Source organism: Quercus suber, unplaced genomic scaffold (genome assembly GCF_002906115.3).
Source record: "Quercus suber isolate HL8 unplaced genomic scaffold, Cork oak 2.0 scaffold_854, whole genome shotgun sequence".
NCBI lineage: Eukaryota > Viridiplantae > Streptophyta > Magnoliopsida > Fagales > Fagaceae > Quercus > Quercus suber.
Window position 1 is genome coordinate 234,274 of NW_027070284.1, and position 18,643 is coordinate 252,916.

An 18,643-nucleotide genomic window follows, 5' to 3' on the forward strand; every position below is an offset into this window, starting at 1 on the left:
AGCATTAAAAAGTAAATAAAAATTAAAAGAGGACGGATAGAGGATTGCTTACCAAAAATTCGGAATGAGCAAGATGTTGCAGACGACGGGTATAAGAGTGAACGGAGTATTCTCTGACAGGAATGACGGACTCACTCTGACAATTTTTTTTAGTAAAAAAGTGGAAAATGGAAAGGCGGAGGGGTCGATATTTATAGAGGGTGTGCACGGAAGACGAAGCGACACCTCGTTCCAAAACAACGACCATTGAAGGGGTGACACTTGGCACGGATCATAAATGTGTTACTCCTAACCTGTCAGTGTACAGAGATAAGTTCATGGTGCTAGGTATCATAGTTACATGATCGAGGTTTTAAAACCGTCACCCCATGGGTCTGTCCTTTTAGTTATGATGGACCCATCGGGTGAGGGGGCAACTAAAAGGGAAAAAATATAGGCTACGATACCTAATGTGACAGGATGGGCTAATTATGGTTCGTGGACTGAAAAAGAGATAAGCTTGTTATGTGCAAGGCCTGTCGTGGACGGACTTAGAATGGACAGATGACAGAGGAACAGGTTGATCGGCCATGGGCCTACTAAACCTCTTAATGGGAATACTTTTGGCCCATTCTCGGAAAGCCTTAGACAAAATCCTAGTGCAAAGTGGATTCTAGACTTTACGTATATTGGTGAAGATCTTCCCTATAAGGAGAAGACTTGTCCACCACATTTTGGGCTCTTAAAGATGATTTCTACAAGGAAATGACTTCGACTCCAAGTAAAAGAGTGAAACTTTCGACTACTATAAAAGTCCCAATACCCTCACAAATCAAGGTACGCGTAATTAAACCCCTCTAACACTCTGGAGTTGTAAAAAAGGATCTAACTTAACCTTCGGAGGGCATTTGGCCGGCACCACACCGGTGCTCTCAGTAGGTTCTTTTTCTCTTTCTTATTACGCAGGTGATTTTTGGAGCGTGTGGGCGACGTGTAATTCATTGGTGATTTTTGAACATTATCATATATATACATATATATATATAGAAACAAACACATACACACACACTCACAAGGGAGAGGAAAAATGGTTTTAACATAAAAAAACACCATAAACTTCACTCAAAAGCCATGGTATAAGTTTGAAAAATGAGTTTATAAGATATCAAATTATTCTTTATAATTTATTGATAATATAAATAATTGAATTTAATATTTATAAGTTCATAAATATAAATAATTCTATTTAATTAATTCAAATTATGTAATGTACCTATATTTCAATTATGGCTAAAATATTATTTTTGTCACTAAAGTTTGTATGAAGTTCCTAAAAAATTAAAAAAATTTGTTTTTCATTCATATACCATTGAGAACATTATACTGCTTTTTAAAAATAAAAATAAAAATAAGGTTTTAAAAAATTTCAAGATTTTTAGGGATGAGAAATTTGTTGATCTTCTAAACGACTCATCTGATTCTCATTACCAGTGAGTTTATATACTTTCCCTTCTAGAATTGAATTTACAATTTACTAATCTTGGATGAAATTATGAATTGCTAGAACTATGACTCTGAAAACATATGCTTAGCTCTATATGGTACATATTGGATAGTTAGTTAATCACAAGTTCCAAAAGAAGTCAGTCCTAGACTCCTAGTCCCTAGATATTTACTTAGTGTTAATCTAAAAATCATCACAAGTAATTCAGTGGAAACGTATTTAGAAGTAAATTAGTTAAGCTGGTATAACTTAGATACAATTACCAAGGACAAAGGTGTTTATCTTAGATTTCCCAATTACATAAGACCATGACTAATAAGTCACATGATTAAATTTAATTATGGTTAAGAAAAGAAAACATAAATGATGTTGCATTGACCAATACAATCACATAATTGAATTTAATTAACAAATCTTAAGTGCATACTCAAGGAACGGTACTACAAAAAATAAAATAAAATAAAAAATTGTCCCCTCTTAAACCATATATTTACTTGCTTATATATGTGTGCATCCATGATACCCAATAAGACATTATTACTAACTCAGTTGGAATTAATCAGGTTCTTAGGAGTATTAGCAGAAGCAGTCTCAAGCAAGATATGGAAGAGATCCGAGCTGCTTACAGAAGATTATCAAAAGAGTACCATCCAGACACAACTTCTCAATAAAAGCTGCTTCGGACAAGTTCATGAAGCTTAGAGAAGTATATGATGTACTGAGCAATGAAGAAACCCGTAGATTTTATGATCGGACACTTGCTCAGGAGGCTGCAAGCCGAGAAATGAGAATGAAATTAGAGATTCCTTACGAGAAAGATGTAGAGAACTGGGAATCCATTCCTGACATGGTTGATTGTTTGGCGGCAGGAACATGGAGCTAGGTGATCAAGCAACCACAGCCCTTGGCACTGATACTGTCATCATTATTTTTTCCATTTGTGGTATCAAATATGCGATCTACTTCAAACAACCATGCTAATCAAGAATAGCTTAGAGCCTTGTATTATAAATTTAATGTATATATAGTGACCTCTCATTCCAAGTGCACATCAAACTATTGTGGCTATAATCATAAAAGTTAATTTGTACATGTGATTGAACGTGATTTATGTGCTATCAGTGGTGGAACTCTATACTTGTATTGTCATCGATTTGATAATTATAATTCATTTGACTACAGGGATAAGGTAATTGATAAGAAATTTGTTTAATAAGGGGCACAATATATTGTTGGTTGGGACCGGCTTGTGTCCTGTGAAAGTTTTCACTGGACATGTTGGATCTTGGATTTTAGTTGGCTCGTTTGGTTGGTGAGAAATTTTTGGGACTGTTTGGTTTTGTAAGAAATTGTTTGTGATTTGGGGTGAAAGGTATTTCAAAGAACTAGCAAATATTAAGGATAAAGAAGTTTTTGATATTGATTTACAGATTGAGATTAAACATGCCAGCAGGTTTTTATTGCTAATAATAAGGTCCTACAGAATATTCAAAACTGAAAATAGCAAAATTTTATTTATTCTGTTTCCTGGGTGTAACACCAATGGTCCAATGCCTCATGCATGACTTAATTGAGAATCTTCTTTTTCCTCCTTAAAAAGAGTTTGTCTTTTCATCTGTTTTTTTTTTTTTAGTTTGTTCTGTTTTTGGGTTTTTCAAGAGGATCTTAACTGTGGTTCTTCATGTGCTTGATTAATTTTAAATTAGCTGCTTGTCTTTCCATTTCTTCTTCTAACTGCAATTTTGCTCTAGGTTGTTTGGCTTTATTCGAGCTATCCTGGGGGGTTGACATCTTATATTAAAACTGCCAATGAACTATTGGCAGATTCAAAAGCAAGATAGAACTCTGTTGGCGGCTTCCGACCTTTTGTAAGTGAACACAGATCTCTAGCTTAATAAATTTATGGCATGAAGCCTTAATCTAAATTAGAACAAAAACCTAGCGAAAATTATATTTGCATAGAGACATGCAAACACATGCAAGTTTGAGGTTATAGTAGATTAAGATACTATAATTTTAAATTCAACTTTTAGTGCTCTTATCTTATTGAAATATCAACCGTTTGGTATGTGCAACAATAAAGCTTGGGATACAACAAAAATTCATAGCAATTTTAAAACATTCTCTAAATTAAGTTACCACATTATACTTGGGGTCACCATAATCTATAACTTTAGTTTTTTTCAATGATTCATGAATTGATTCAATTGTCCTTGGAAAAAATTGCACTGTTTGTATTTTATTTCTCAATGCAACCAAGTGCTTGAATTTAACTAGGAAATGTAATGTGATGCACCTAAGTTTTGAAAAAAGTTGTGAAATTTGTTGTCTCTAATATTGTTTTAGGAATAAATTATAGCTATCCTTTTTTTTTTTTTTTTTTTTTGCTTTATTTTTTTTTTCCTAATTATGTACAACCATCTTTTATTACCAGTTTTGATAAACTTGTATCAGGAAAAAAAGTACAAGGAAAGTTAATGCAAATCAACTATATAAACATGATTTGTTTGTTTGATTGAAACTTCTTTATTTTTTTTGGGTTATTTAGTGCCAAATTCTTATTTATGTTCCGTTTGTTCCAATGGAAAACTTTTTTTAAAACATTTTCTTGTGTTTGGTAGGGTAGAAGACACAGATGATCCAGAAACAAACTTATTGGTCAACAGAATACATTTTGGCAAAATGTTTGCCCCTCACAGAAAACTCACAAAGCAAAGCATCCTTATCTTGTCATTCTCTACGCATTTCAACTTGCTCCATCAACGGTAACAAAGCAAACCTCTCTCTCTCCCTCCCTTTCTGTTCTTCTCTTATGTTCAATTTTTTTTGTCTATTTTGAACTAATCTTTTCTTTGTTGAGTATGTCGGCCTCAGTCAGTCAACATCTGCACACTCCAGTGGATTGTCACTCTTCGCTCTCTCACTCTGTTTGTGACTCAAGCAGTTGCAAGCAGTGTCTCTGAAAGGTGAGCATGCTTTTTTATTTTTTTGGTCTCATTCCTAATGCATCTGTCCTTTTGTTTTTCTTTGGATTTATTTTGATTGAATGATATTTCTGTGTTTGATGTAATACGATGAAGACCTATATCATAAATAGACTACACCATGGTTTTAAAGAATACTGTTGTTTTGTATACCATTAGCTACCATGATTTTAAGGTTGTCAAATGGACCTAATGTATATCTATTTATAACCTTCATTGGATTCTTTGTATCATACAATTTAGAACAAAAAAGATGTAGCTCGTTAAGGGATTTCCATTATAAGCATAGGCCGCTAGAACCATGAAAATCCTTATTACTTCCACTCTCTTTCTATTCCGAAAACTTCCTTATGGACATATTCTACCAATAAATGTAAATGGTAGTTGGAATTGATAGGCTTAAATCATGCAATTATGTTCTTGACATTGCCTAAAAGATGCTCATGAAGATGTTTGACTGTAATTTTTTTAACGAATTTTGGCTTATTTACTTTAGCTTTCTTTGTCAGAGTTCACTTTCTTCTTCTTCTTATGAAATGGTATGTTCTTCAGAGTTCTCTTCTGACTTTGTTGCATTTCAATTATATTGTCTAATTGTTTTAGTAGTTGGCTTAATTTGGGTTAGTTTGGAATCTTTGACTAACGGGGTTAGATAAATGCAAAAATAATTGTTGTATTGCCTAGAAAAAGATCCCGCTGTATTTTTAAATTTTAATCCAAATTTGTAGCTGCCCTGCTGCATTTTATTTCTATTTACTATAACAAATCATTAAACAGATAAATTCATAAATAAATCAATTAGAGGCTCTCATTCAGATTATGGCAGGCTCATTCATTTTGAGGCATAATGGAGGCTTTCACTATTTGTTTTGTACGTTATAGTAGCTAGCATTTGCCACAAAATCTGATGCAACTAGATGGTACGTGCAGCTTTACGTTACTGCTTGCTTTTGTATTGTTGTAGGCACTTTCTTTGTTATATGTCTCAAGATTTCTTGTTTATGGCTGTAGGCACTCTATCTGTTACCTTGCAATTTCAAAGATAAATGTTGCATTGCAATCTTGGTCACAAGATAAGAAATTATGATGGAATCCTCAAGATTGTACAAAACCAGCGTGAAAAATTGGATTCATGCATTCAAGATCTTGAAGGAGGACAAGAATGCCTAGAGATGGTGGCTCATATTTTGAATAAGAAAGTAATAATGGTCTCTAGTTTAGGGGCCTTGTGGGGTGGGAGGTAGCAAAGTGAAAGGAGCGTCAACAAGTTGGTTAGGATACTTCAATTCAAATAATATAAATTTGTTGCAGCTCTAATTTTCATGGTGAAATCAGTTGTGGTTTCTCCTGTGAATGTAGGTACATTACTAACTCACGTAAATCTCAGTGTTGCTTGTTCTTTGCCTTTTCTCTTTATTTACTAAGATTGCATATACATAATCCCCAAAAAAGAGTATCCTTTCTCAACACTTTCAACCACTAGCTAACAAATCGTGTGGCAGTCTCATGTCATTTTTTTTTCTTTATATTTTTTAATTTGCAAAAAAAAAAAAAAAAAATGTTAGGATTTTGCTGCCATGCGGTGCCTTTAAATGAATGAGATATAAATGTAATTTTCTTAAATACTAAAATAACTAGTCAATAACTTGTGCAATGCACAAGAAATTTAAAAAAATATATAATTTTTTTTATTTATATCTTTGTCTTAAATATAAAATTGATAATTGTAGTAGTTATTAATAGGAATTTATTATGTTTGTATTCATATATGGAACTAGTTATTCTAGAATTTGAATAAAATATGATGTGGGAGTATTCTAATGGAGGGTTTAAATATATAATAGAATTTTTTTTTTTTTTTTGAGAAGAAATATATAAAAGAATCTAAATTCAATTAGAAAACATATATTAGAAAAGAGATCTAATTGAAAAACTTTTAAACTTTCGAACATATAGCAAATCACGGTTATAAAGTGTTTTAAAGCTATTACACACATACACTTGTAACTTGTTCAGTAACTTAATTGATATATAGTTTTTAGATGTTAGGAATAACAAAAGATGGCATAATAATAGTAATTTGTATTTTAAAACTATTTAGCATAAAAAATTATACTAAGTATTATTATTGTTCTTTAATTTTTAAATTTAAATGCTAATCATTTACTGTTATTGCTATTTTATAGTATTTTCATTAATTCATTGTTTTCCTAAAACTTGATTACAAATTGTGACATTTTTAAATTACAGAGCTATTTTTTATTTTTTGTCCAATTTAGTTTTAAAATATTTTCTTCTCTAATATATTACTTTTTTTTTTCCCCCAAGAACTTAAGCAGTTGAAAAAACAATGAATTTAATCATTTAACCATAATTTTAACATCTTTGCATCAAGAGAAGCATTGAAAGGATTGATGTTGCCACGTTAAAACAGGAGAACAATATTAGCCGCCTAATAAATCGAATTGTACTTATATGAGATGTATTATGTTAAAATCCTACTACTTTATTGATAGGAAGAAATCATTATAAGGAAGAAAAATATGCAAAACAGACCACGCCAAGAATCAGAATGAATGCTTTATTATTAGTGCTCAATACATTTTGGAAGGCAACCATTATTAATTCCACCTTATGGAATCAGCTTAATACTATGTCAATTCTCACCCAAAAAAAGAAGAAACAAGAGGAAGCAAGCTTAATATTATGTTAGTAAGATTAAGATATTTCGAACACCATTTGGGCCCAACTCCCACTGGCCCGGGTCACCAGATGGGTCTACTTCTACAAAGCTTGTGTACCTCTGCAGACCCGTGTTGGTGGAAAAAAACGCTGTTTACACTTGGTTGGAATTAAAGGTTCACAGGTGTTCTTTTCGTTGATGGGTCTGTTGAGGTATGAGTTTTATTGTGGCTAGGGGTGCTGGCATGACTGATTGAAAGAGCCAATATTTGGAGTTGGACCATGGACTCAGGCCCAGACCTCAATAGGGTCGAAATTAATTTCATGCACCATTAGTTGTGGTTACATTCTTTGATGATCAACAAATGACCTTTAACAGACCAAGGCCTAGCCCCAAAAACTTTCATTTTATCTACTTCGTATTGAAAAGAGAGAACAAATTCATTGAAATCCACTGCTGTAATATCAGAGTCATTATACATCTCTCAAGCAGCAACATTATAATAAAGCAGCAACATTATAATACATCTCTCAAGTAGTAAGGATTTTCACCACTGAATAGTTTTGAGTCAGGATTTCAAAGACTACAAGTTCCATCATTACCACGATCTGAAGCTGTAAAGTAAGTGTAATACGCCTTCTCATCAATATGCATGCTTAAAGGGATAGATATTACAATTTACAAGCAGGTCAAGCTTTATAGGTAGCTTATGATCGTCAGTACTGAGGGGCAGGAAATTCATAGAAGACACAAAGGATTTTGGAATTATGGTGTTTGTTTCCAAAAGCTTCTTATAGGAATTGCAGATGCCTGTTGAGAAATTCAAGATCCAATTAGTTATCAAGGAGTGGAGGCACTATACTATTTACGAAGACAAAAAGGGAATATACAGGACAAGTAAAGCAGTGGCACATTATGAAATGAAGATAAGAAAAATATTTGTAATTACCATACTTGCAAAATGAGTGGAAGTGCTTCGCCATTTCCATGTTTTCAATGGTTTAGAATATCTACAATAACTGGTTAGCCTCCTTTAGATCACATAACCAATGTAAAACTTGCCTGAAAATTTACAAATAAAAATTCAGTGACAACCAACACCTTGGTTTTTTGTTTTTTGTTTTTTTTTTTTTCTATATTTATGGAAATGAAGGTACTATAGCATACTCTAATCTTAAGACAACTTTGAAAATGAAAGATTTCATCACAAATTTCTAGTACTTATCCCAAACTTGCTTCCGTTTTGAAAGATAAAAAAAGATAAGAGAAAGGAAACCATAAAACGGACTGTAGAGAGAAACATAGAAAAATAAAATGGAAAAGAAAAGGAAAAATAAAGATTGAACAATCAGCTAATAAGGTATACTTCAAAGCAATATACCAGATCTATCATCAGCAATGATTTTTTTACTTCTTAAAGATCATATAATAAGAGTAAAGGTTGTTCCCACTGAAACACAATCAGGTGAACTATCTTGTCACACAAAAATTAACTTAAATCCAGATCAAACAAACAGAAATATGGATTTACAGTTTCCCATTTCTATCTAAATTTCATGTCTATCCCATAATTAGTGTTTGCTTTGAAACACATTGAATGCTAGCAAGATATAAATTCAGGTTCTAGAATGTCGTTTTCAATATTATACCTTCTGTTGGAAGATGTATTCTTACAAAAAGGCTGCTTCATTTCATTCAATATCTGCAACAAAGTCCCTCCCAAATAGCATAAGTCAGTCAACGTGTATTCCTTACTGATTAGCTTTTGTATTTCAGTTGACCCACACGTAACAAAGATAAGAAACCAAGACAAGTTTTTACTACCTGATGCCAGAATTTAGCTAATGTAACCATCTTTGCAAGAATCCAATAAATCAATCCAATGCTGGATCACTGGCCCACTTTGCATCCTACCGTAAATCATAAAGCAGCTGAAAATTTGAAATGAAATTAAGTTAAAATACAAATCTTTCTTTTTATTTATTTTTTAAATGAAAAGATAAACTACAAATCAAAGCTAAAATTTCTGTGCTCTCACTATCAAGAAAAATTCCAAAAGAGACAGAGAATGATGGTCTTACTAGCTAGTATACTTTAGTATTTACTATAGTGGTACATCTTAAAGCTATGATTTCGAGCACAATGTGCAATGCTGTCCAGATTATTCTTCATGCCAGGATTTATTGATGGCTGAAAGTAAAGTGTCAACAACAATTTTAAACCCGTTAGTCAAAATGGTGGTAAGTCAACAGCATCCTAAACTATATTTCTTAAACTGTTAAGCTTGAAAATTGTCATCAGTACATATGATGTTTAACATAAAGGTTGCATAAGAAGAAGACCAGGTTATGTGCATCGAACAGGAAACTGAAGAGTAAGCAAGCTGAGAACTTAGAAAATCGCGAACATACTACATTAAGCAAAGTCTTTCTTAACAGCTTGTATCTCCCAGCTTGGTATTTGCTTTCCATAACAAAGACTGAAAACCTGCTACCGTTAAGTACAAGTGCAGCCACTTCACCTTCCATAATACAAAGGACATGGCTTCACAAATTGTCTGAAAAAGGACTATGAATTTCAACTAATCCATCCAACCATAACAGCCTATTGCAATTTGGTTCCCCATTCAATCACTGCATAGAAAGCTTGAACCTCACCAGCAACATTCTCTTTTAGTATTTACTTCCATTGAAATTAGCACTTGCCATGCTCGACAATCAACAAATTGTGTCAATTTAAAAGCAGGAGGCTTACAGCTTCTTAAAGAATGATTCCCAGCCATTGCTTCTTTACAGATCATGACCATGAGTGTAATTAAAAGTTTAAGAAGCATTGACAACCTTCTCCTCAACCATGTTCTCAATCCTGCATTTCCAAATTGCCCAAAGAGTTATTAGCCAAAAAAAAAAGGCCTAAGAGTAGCCTCAATAACAACAATAATGGAAGAAAAAAAATCAGCATCCCACACCAATAGTGAGCCAATTCATTATGTTCCTTAGGCATAAAGGTTCATTTAATTGAAATAGATTGAAAACTGTAAGAGATATTGATGAGTTAAAACTTTAAAGTGCTAGAAGCACAATCGTAAGAAGGGAAAAAAATTTTAACACGTAGTACTATATATATATATATATATATATTTGACAGGTGAACAAGTACAAATAGAAGAACTTCTTCACCACTATTTTCCCCCAAAGTAATTTTTCCCGAGGAATAATACACAAGAAATTCCTCACCACAGATCTGTTGCTAAGGAGCCATGCAAAGGAGTAAGGAACCACACAATTGAAGACACACAATGTTCTTTCTTTCTTTTTTTAATGATTAAGAAAATTTTCATTCAAGAGAGAACAACTACAACCGACTTAGCAGTATAAATACACCGGCAGTAAAATAGACTCAGATTCTTATAAGATTTGGGATGAATTTACCTAACAAGAATCTAACACTGGTCAAGTTGCCATGATTGATTGGACTAATGCCTCTTTACTTTTTGCATTGTCTTTATATACTCGAGCAATCCTGTCTAACCAGATGAAGAACATTGTTGTGTCCAAGCCAATTTACTTGAAACTCTTACCCTTCAAAGAGTTTACTATCTAATTGATATCATCATTTGAGCTTTACATCGCTTCTGTTACCAAAATAACATCCAAAGCAAATATGATCTCTATTACCAGTTTTATAACAAGTCCATCTTCTTACTAACTAGTTACTACGTTTTCAATGAACAAACTAAATCTGAAAGAAAAAGAAAAATGATATGGAAGCACAAGAAACTGAGAAACAAGCAAGAGGAAAAACAAGAGGTGGGGTTATAAAGTATAAAGTATTAAGTATGAGATCATTATAATCCGGTGTTGGAACCAAAATTTACCTTACTAAGGCACATTCTAAATAGTCCCCAATGAAAAATACAAATGCAATACCTCTTACAGTTAAAGAATCTTCAACAACAAAAAATTTATTATACATACATATATATATATAGAAAAAAGAAATTGCTCGAAAGTTTGATTGCCTCTTCAAACTAGACCTAATTTCTGACACCTATTGTCATGAATATGAATCCCACACCACATATATGCCCCCACAAAACCCACTTTAATAAACAGTATAAAAACACAATTTGAATCAGCACTCACCAAAAATTACAACTCAAATTTCTTTATGACCCCACACATTCATAGGAAGTAAAAGGAAACCGATAAATATAATTGTTGAGCTGAAATTCAAAGTGGCAGAAGTAGAATAGTAAAAGGGAAAAAAATTAAAATTAAAATTGAACATGTACAACCCAAAATTTTAATGTACCTCCAAATTTTGTAATTTGAGAAGATAGCTTCTGCTGCAACATTACAAGCATTTGCTAGGGTTAAGGATCAGATATTTAAAAATCATATTGCATAAAGATAAACAGAGGATAGAGGTACCAATTTCTAAATGTTGCACCTGGAAGGAGTAAATATGCTTATTTTTGTACATTTTTCTCTCTGTTTTACCGAATTATTGCTGCATCTCCTCCTCCACCTCATAGATGGATTTCCTATCAATCTCAACCACGAGGCCCTCTGCCTTGCTTGAACCACTCTCACCCTCTGCCTTTCTTGCAGTGTTGTTTTAAGAGTTGAGAAGTTAGCTTCTGCTGCAACACTACGAACATTAGCTAGGGTTAAGGTTCAGATATTTAAAAATCAGGTTGCATAAATATACACACAGAGGATGAGAGGTACCAGTTTCTAAATGTTGTACCTGGAAGGAGTAAAGTAGGTTTATTTCTGTACTTTTTGCTCTCCGTTAAGCAATGTCTTTCTTAACAGCTTATATCTCCCAGCTTGGTGTTTTCTTTCCACGACAAAAGCCGCAATCCTCAGATCTACTGGTAAGTACAAAGGCAGTCACCTTGCCTTTCATAAGGACAAAGGATAAGGCTTCCCAAATTCTTTGAGGGACAATGGATTTTTCCGAAGCCATCAAACCATAAAAGCCTATTACAATTTGGTTCCCCATTCTCAATCTTTACATAAAAAGCTTGCACCTCACCTGCAGTTCTCTCTTTTGATACTAACTTCCACTGAAATCAGCACTTGACGTTCTCAGCAATCAAGAAATCATGTCCACTTGCAAACAGGAGTTTACAACTTTTTAGAGAATGAATCCCAGCCATTGCTTCTTGACAAATCATGACCATGTGCTTGTAGTAGTTAAGAACTTGAGAAGCATTGACAGCCTTCCCTTCAAGCATGGCCTCACTCCTGCAATTTAAAATTTCCCAAAATGTAATTAACCCAAAAAAAGAAAAAGATCCCTAAGAGTGGATTAATAATGGAATTTGATTCAATAAATTAAGATCTAATTGTGTGATCTTATCCAAACTAAAGGATTATTGCATTCTAATAAAGGGGTAAATATATGCATAAGTTATGGAACGATCAATATCATTAATAAGGATTTTACTGAAACTATTATATTTCATTTTACACCTGCCCATCTGCAGCACATAGTTGAAAGAACATTCCAGTTAGGCATAGTATCAAATAGCCATCCCTCCATTCCGTACATACCTAAAAATAAGCATGTTCCACAGCATCATATATGACCTGCAATCATCAAATTCCATATTACTATTTCTCTTTCTGGCATTTCATCGAATAGTTAAGTGCCTTAGGCGTAAAGATTCATTTAAGACTGTAAGAGATATTGATTAGCTAAAACTTCAAAGTGCTAGAAGTACATTTTTAGAAGGGGAGAAAAATTGAATACATACACATACATCTAAGCACCTCTTTACAACTATTTTCTCTTGAAAAAAAATTCCCAAAATGAATAATACAAATGAAATTCCTCACCAAAGATGTGAAACCACACATTAGACCAATATTTTTACCATATTAAAACAGCCCATGGTAAATATTTGTCAACAGAACAATCTTTTGAAGACTGATTGACATTAATAATATAAACATTATTTTTTTCCCAACAATTCAGCTTTGTAGATAAGTCTAGTCATGACATGGCTAATGGACTTATTAGCTGATTGAGTACTCCGACAAATCTAAATTTTTAAAAGCATAGATAAGATTGCTTAGCTAAATAAAAAGTTAATCAGCCAAATTTACTAAAAAAAGATCAGATTGCTTAGCTAAATGCGCAATCTGAATTCCAAACATAAAACATATTTTAAGTGGGTTGACAAAATTATGATTTGTAGCAATAGATAACTTGTGGTGCGTGAGGTAGTATTAAAAGCTGTTTTCAAGGGAAAGTCAACTTGAAAGCTTAAATCATTAACATCCATAAAATTTGATCCAATAACGTGAATCTTACGTGTATTTATTGCCAGGATGTCCAAGTTTAATCATATTATTGAATGCAATGTTATAACCCAAAAGTTTAACGTACCTCCAAATTTTAGGAATTTGAGAAGAATTTTTTGGAGTTGAGAAGATAGCCTCTACTGCAACACTAGAAGAATTAGCTTAAATTAGGGTTGGATTTTTAAAATTCATATTGCATAAATATACACACAGAGAGAAGAGAGGTACCAATTTCTAAATGTTGTACCTTGAGGGAGTAAATATGTATATTTCTGTACGTTTTGCTCTCTCTTTTTTACACAACTATTGCTGCTCCTCCTCCTGCAGCTCGTAGATGGGCCTCCAATCAATCTGAACGCAAGGGATGTTGATGATATTCTTCAACCACTCTTGCCCTTTTCCTTTCTTGCAGTGTTGTTTCAGCACTGGACATCTATGAATTTGTAGTTCCAGAAGTGAGGGAGGCAGGCTGTTCTCTGGGAGGGATGCGAGTTTAGGGCAATCCGAAATCCACAGCCGTTCAAGTGAAGAGAGGTTTTGAAATACCTTGGAGGATAGGAACACTATATCTGGAAAATCTTGAATCGACAGGTAGGTTAGAGAGGTAGGTAGCGGTAGCATCATCTTCCCATCTTCCTCCTCAGGAAACGACTGCCAATCCTCAAATCCATCACCATAAATGTAGAGACGTGTAAGAGACGTGAGTCTGTGTAATCCCCATTCAAATACTTGCTTACAGTTAGTCATCCCTCCCAACCAAAGTACCTTTAGGTTTGTCGGCAAGCCCTCTTCTGGTAAGGATACTATGCTTGGACATCCATATATATTAAGAGTAGTGACCATATGCATGCGGGGCAAGGCCTCTAGTTTCTCACAATTAGAGATCCAAAGTTTTGTCAGGTGAGTGGGGAGAAACCCTCCATCCGGAAATGAAACAAGACTACAACAGTCTTCTATGCTTATGTCATTCAAGTGGCAGAGTTTGTGTAGGCCCTCCGGTAAGAATTTAATCTCTTTACAATCAGTGATGCTAAGACGTTCAAGAGACACATTATTGTGTAAGTTGTCCGCCAGTGACTCTAACTTTGGGCAATTACCTACTTCAAGTTGTTTAAGGGCAATAGGTAACTGGTTACTTGATGATAATGATGTCAGCTCTGAGCAATTCCAAATCTCAAGGGATTCAAGCTTCACAAATAGGTCACCTCTTAATGGTACACATTTTAGAGATGCATTACTGTTAATACTCTCCTCTTTCAGTAATAAAGAAGAAGCCTCTCCCTCGTCTATCAAAAACTGCAAATTCTCACAATTGTTTATCTCTAGCCTTTTCAAAGTTAGAGGTAGCTGGCGTTTTGAAATGAACATCAAAGAACTACATTCCTCAATAGTTGCATATTCCAAACATGTACAATTGGACATTGGCAAGGATTTTAAAGCACCACAACCATTAATAGTCAATGTGTTTAATGTAGAAGCCAAGTGGATGTTGACGAGACTCGGGCATGATTGAATTTCCAGCCTAACAAGGGACATGAGACTATCTTGCCACAAAGATGTTAGCTCATCACAATCATCTAACTTTAGATTTTTTACCTTTGCTAATCCTTCCATGAACTCCTCTGATAAGCTTTTAAGACCTGGAATAGAAAAAGTAATTGACTCCAGCAAGCATAACTCTTCTATATTATTGCTCACCACCTCTTTGCACCCCACAATATTTAATTCATGGAGCGTTGGAAGGCTTGGAATTGAAACAATCAACTGTTCACAATTACTAATAGTAAATTTTTCCAATGATGGGAGATGGTCTGGCAATTTCCCTTGCAATTTGGGGCATTGAGAGATAAAAAGCTCACGCAAGCAAGGGAATTCTCCATACTCAACTCCACAAGGAATCCAATCTTGCCATTCTTGCATATCCTCAAAGTGAAGTTTTTCTAAAAATTGAAAAGGTTTCAACCGACCTTTCCCATAAAACTCATCACCAATGGTCTGCACCATAGACATACTCTTAATGACAAGGAATTTGAGGGAGGATAGATGTCCAATAGCAGGTAAGGATATGCATTGTTTACATCCGACAATCTTTAGGTCCTCAATATGAGAAAATGAATGGTCTCCTAACCATGTTGGGAATTGCACACCAACATAGCCATCAATTGAAAGTTCTTTCACTGTTGTCCAAGGTCGTAAGATGTCAAGAACATCTATTGCAATGCTTGCTTCTTGTAAATCACTAGGTGCCCCCCATTTGATCTCTAGTGCATCTAAATTCTTCTTACCATTTAAATTGGCCCTTCTTGCATCCTCAGCATCAAGCACATTCTCCAAACTTGAAATGCAAAGTCTTCCTCGAAGAAACTCCAAGTTCATCAAGTCTCCTATCTTGGATCCATTATCTTTCCCTACAACAAAATTGGATAGCGTATGTAGGTTCTTTAATTTTTCTATTCCCATCGGCATTTCTCTAATTAAATTGGCATTTGTAATGTCGAGATACCGAAGATTAACTAGATCCCTAATTTTCTCCGGTAACTTTGTAAGTTTGTGACAACCTTTCAATATCAATGTCTGCAAATTGTATAGAGAACTTGTTGATTCTGGTAAACTTCTAATTGGAGTATTAGAAAGGTTGAGGTATCTTAAATGTTTCAGATCACCGATTGAGCTTGGTAGCTCAATGATTTTATATCCAAATAAAGATAATACTCTTAAGCATCTTAATTGTGGCAACAAACAATTAGGAACATAGTTTATTAAGTAGCTTTGGTAATTCATTGGTAGGGATAGGAATGTTCGTAGATGCATATCTTTGCGGAGGTTTTCAAACTTTTTGATGCCATCACAAAAACATTGAGTGTAAGAGAAATGTCGTACCTTTGTAGAAATCACAGATTGCTTATTAGTGCCCAATGCATCTTCCATTCTATAGCACAAGCCTCTTGCTGCCCATTCAGCTAGATCACTAATGAGATCGTGCATGACAAAGAGTGATCCATTATTGCTTGATTGTTGAAAGAATGATCTTATGAGTAGATCATGAAAATATTCAGCACCAAGATCTTCCATCGACTTGTTTCTTTCTGTTTCTTGAACCAAACCTTCTGCCATCCATAACAAGACAAGCTCATTCTCCTCAAATTCATAATCTTTTGGGAATAGTGAACAGTACGCAAAACACCTCTTTAAATTTGAAGGGAGGTAATGGTAGCTCAATTCAAGAACTGGAATAATACCATTTTTTTCCCAAATCTTACTATTTAACACATTTTTCAATTCTTTAGGATTGCGTTTAGTGCGTAAAGCGCCTCCTAGTACTTTTGCTGCCAAAGGTGACCCCTTGCACTTGTCTAAAATTTCACTACGAATTTCTTCAAGTTCTGGATGTGCAACAGAATCTGTTGACCCTCGTGCATGTTGGATAAATAGACTCCAACAGGCATCATTTGATAGCACTTTCAAGTCGTAAGGTTGAGTAGTAGTTCCCATTATTGTTGACACACTATGATCCCGAGTGGTGACAATAATTGTGCTTCCTAGAGCCCCAAATTCAAACGGACAACGTAGTTTAGTCCAATCATCGTAGTCTTTGTTCCAAACATCATCTAGAATGAGCAGAAACTTCTTGCCATATAATTTCTCCTTCAATTTGACTTGTATTAAGTTTAAATCATTATCACTGCAGTGCTCAGAAGTGATAGATTGTAGAATTACTTTTGTCAACCTTACAATATCAAAATCTTCAGAAACACAAACCCATGCTTTCAAATCAAAATAACTGTTGACATCATCATCGTTGTACACTAGTTGAGCAAGAGTTGTCTTACCTAGACCTCCCATACCAACTATGGGAATCACAGAGGGTTTAGCACGACTACATTCACAACTCATCAATAACTTGATGATAGTATTTTTGTCCTCATCTCTGCCATAAGTATGGTCTTCATTCACCAGAGAAGTAGTGGGCACCCTTGATCTTTCTGTTCGAGTCCTTCCCCCAGTGCTTCTTATCAAATTCAAATCATTCTTTTCTGTCACAATTCTTTGTAGTCTTGAGTCAATCTCTGCAATCTTGGACTGCATCAACCTAGCAAAACTTTGATTCGAACCAACCCAATCATCGAAGATCTTCCGTACCTTACTTTTGTGGGGTTCTGGGTTCAACTCACGTCGCAAAACTTCAGTAGCAAACTCGTCCAAGATATCATCCGCATCATAAGCCAAGTCTTCCAGCTCGTCCAGCCAGATCTTCACCAACCTGTTTGTGTCCCGCTTCTCTTCTGCATCATCCAAAACAGCATAGATTTTCAGTAACGTTTTCTTCCACTTGTTGAGGTCAGCATGAACTTGCTCTTGCTGAAAGATCTTCAACAAATCAGATAACTTGTTAAACAGCGCCTCAAACAAAGCGGATAAAGCAACCTCTCCGATAACTGACATGATTCGCTTGTGGGTAAAAAGGAAATATCAAATATGGGAAATGAAAGAACCAAAGAGGCACTATTCTGAGATCTGAGTTACTGAGTGGAGACGAAAGAGGGTTTTCTTAGTTCTGTGGTAATAATTGTTTCTTATTATTTTCTTAAATTTGCTTTCTACGTTGGTGATCTGGCTGAACATGATTGGTGTAGCATAATTGATTCCAAACTGCCATATAAAGTTCATATAAAAGATACAAAATGAAGCACGCCAAGCTGCTTGACCGCATTATTAGTGGAGTGGTTACCATATAAAAGGATAAAGAAACAAAATCAGCACTCCATGATTTAGATGAAAGTTTCTTTAATATTTATTTTGTTGGTTAGTTAACGATTTTACGTTTTAAAAATAATCTCTTCCAGCTTTTGTTTGTCGTTTCTTATATTTATTTATTTCTTTTATTTTTATTTTTATTTTTTGCTTTCTCGATTCGTGATGTAGCTGTATATGATTCCAAAATGAAGCACGCGAAGCTCGATTGCATTCTTTCTGGTGCAGGTTTCATCTAATTATTTAATTACAAAGCAAGCTCTGATTATCCTAATAACTAAAACCAAAATAAAAAGGAAAGAAATTGCACTTCATGCACTACATTTACGTGACAAAGGTTTTTTTTTTTTTTTTTTTCTTAAAACTTTTCGAAAATTTCTTATTACATTTTATTTTAAGTTAAATAAAATTATATTTTATATTC

At 34.2% G+C, this 18,643-nt stretch overlaps 2 protein-coding genes and 1 long non-coding RNA gene across 21 annotated transcripts; 2 read left to right on the forward strand and 1 right to left on the reverse strand.

Moving 5' to 3' along the window:
• The first annotated feature begins 1,999 nt into the window (after positions 1-1,999).
• LOC112015106 (NAD(P)H-quinone oxidoreductase subunit T, chloroplastic-like) lies at positions 2,000-2,664 on the forward strand. The gene is given in 4 exon segments (XM_065767840.1): positions 2,000-2,071; positions 2,074-2,146; positions 2,149-2,337; positions 2,340-2,664. Coding segments are annotated over 4 exon segments (459 nt in total). The 3' UTR covers positions 2,465-2,664.
• A 1,797-nt stretch (positions 2,665-4,461) lies between these two features.
• LOC136065118 (uncharacterized) lies at positions 4,462-5,868 on the forward strand. Its single transcript, XR_010626760.1, has 2 exons — positions 4,462-5,387; positions 5,479-5,868. It is a non-coding gene; the product is annotated as an uncharacterized LOC136065118 (long non-coding RNA).
• A 1,701-nt stretch (positions 5,869-7,569) lies between these two features.
• LOC112020051 (putative disease resistance RPP13-like protein 1) lies at positions 7,570-18,125 on the reverse strand. Of its 19 annotated transcripts, none has more exons than XM_065767854.1 (12): positions 13,715-18,125; positions 13,553-13,615; positions 12,634-12,750; positions 11,903-12,405; positions 11,603-11,803; positions 11,465-11,495; positions 10,582-10,784; positions 9,232-10,015; positions 8,975-9,081; positions 8,800-8,852; positions 8,100-8,212; positions 7,570-7,960 (listed from the first exon to the last, which is right to left on the reverse strand). In XM_065767854.1, the coding sequence occupies exon 1, from the start codon at positions 17,908-17,910 to the stop codon at positions 13,771-13,773; it is 4,140 nt and encodes a 1,379-aa protein (XP_065623926.1). In that variant the 5' UTR covers positions 17,911-18,125; the 3' UTR covers positions 7,570-7,960; positions 8,100-8,212; positions 8,800-8,852; positions 8,975-9,081; positions 9,232-10,015; positions 10,582-10,784; positions 11,465-11,495; positions 11,603-11,803; positions 11,903-12,405; positions 12,634-12,750; positions 13,553-13,615; positions 13,715-13,770. The 19 variants fall into 19 exon arrangements, with proteins under 19 accessions (XP_065623926.1, XP_065623917.1, XP_065623918.1 ...); XM_065767845.1 differs by lacking the exon at positions 10,582-10,784 and having other exon boundaries at positions 9,232-9,340; positions 9,562-10,015; positions 11,465-11,498; XM_065767846.1 differs by lacking the exon at positions 10,582-10,784 and having other exon boundaries at positions 9,232-9,340; positions 9,493-10,015; positions 11,465-11,498.
• Between the last annotated feature and the right edge of the window lie 518 nt (positions 18,126-18,643).

Coding starts and splice junctions, on each gene's coding strand:
- LOC112020051 (XM_065767856.1), bottom strand. CDS start 17,910: ATGTCAGTTATCGGAGAGGTTGCTTTATCCGCTTTGTTTGAGGCGCTG.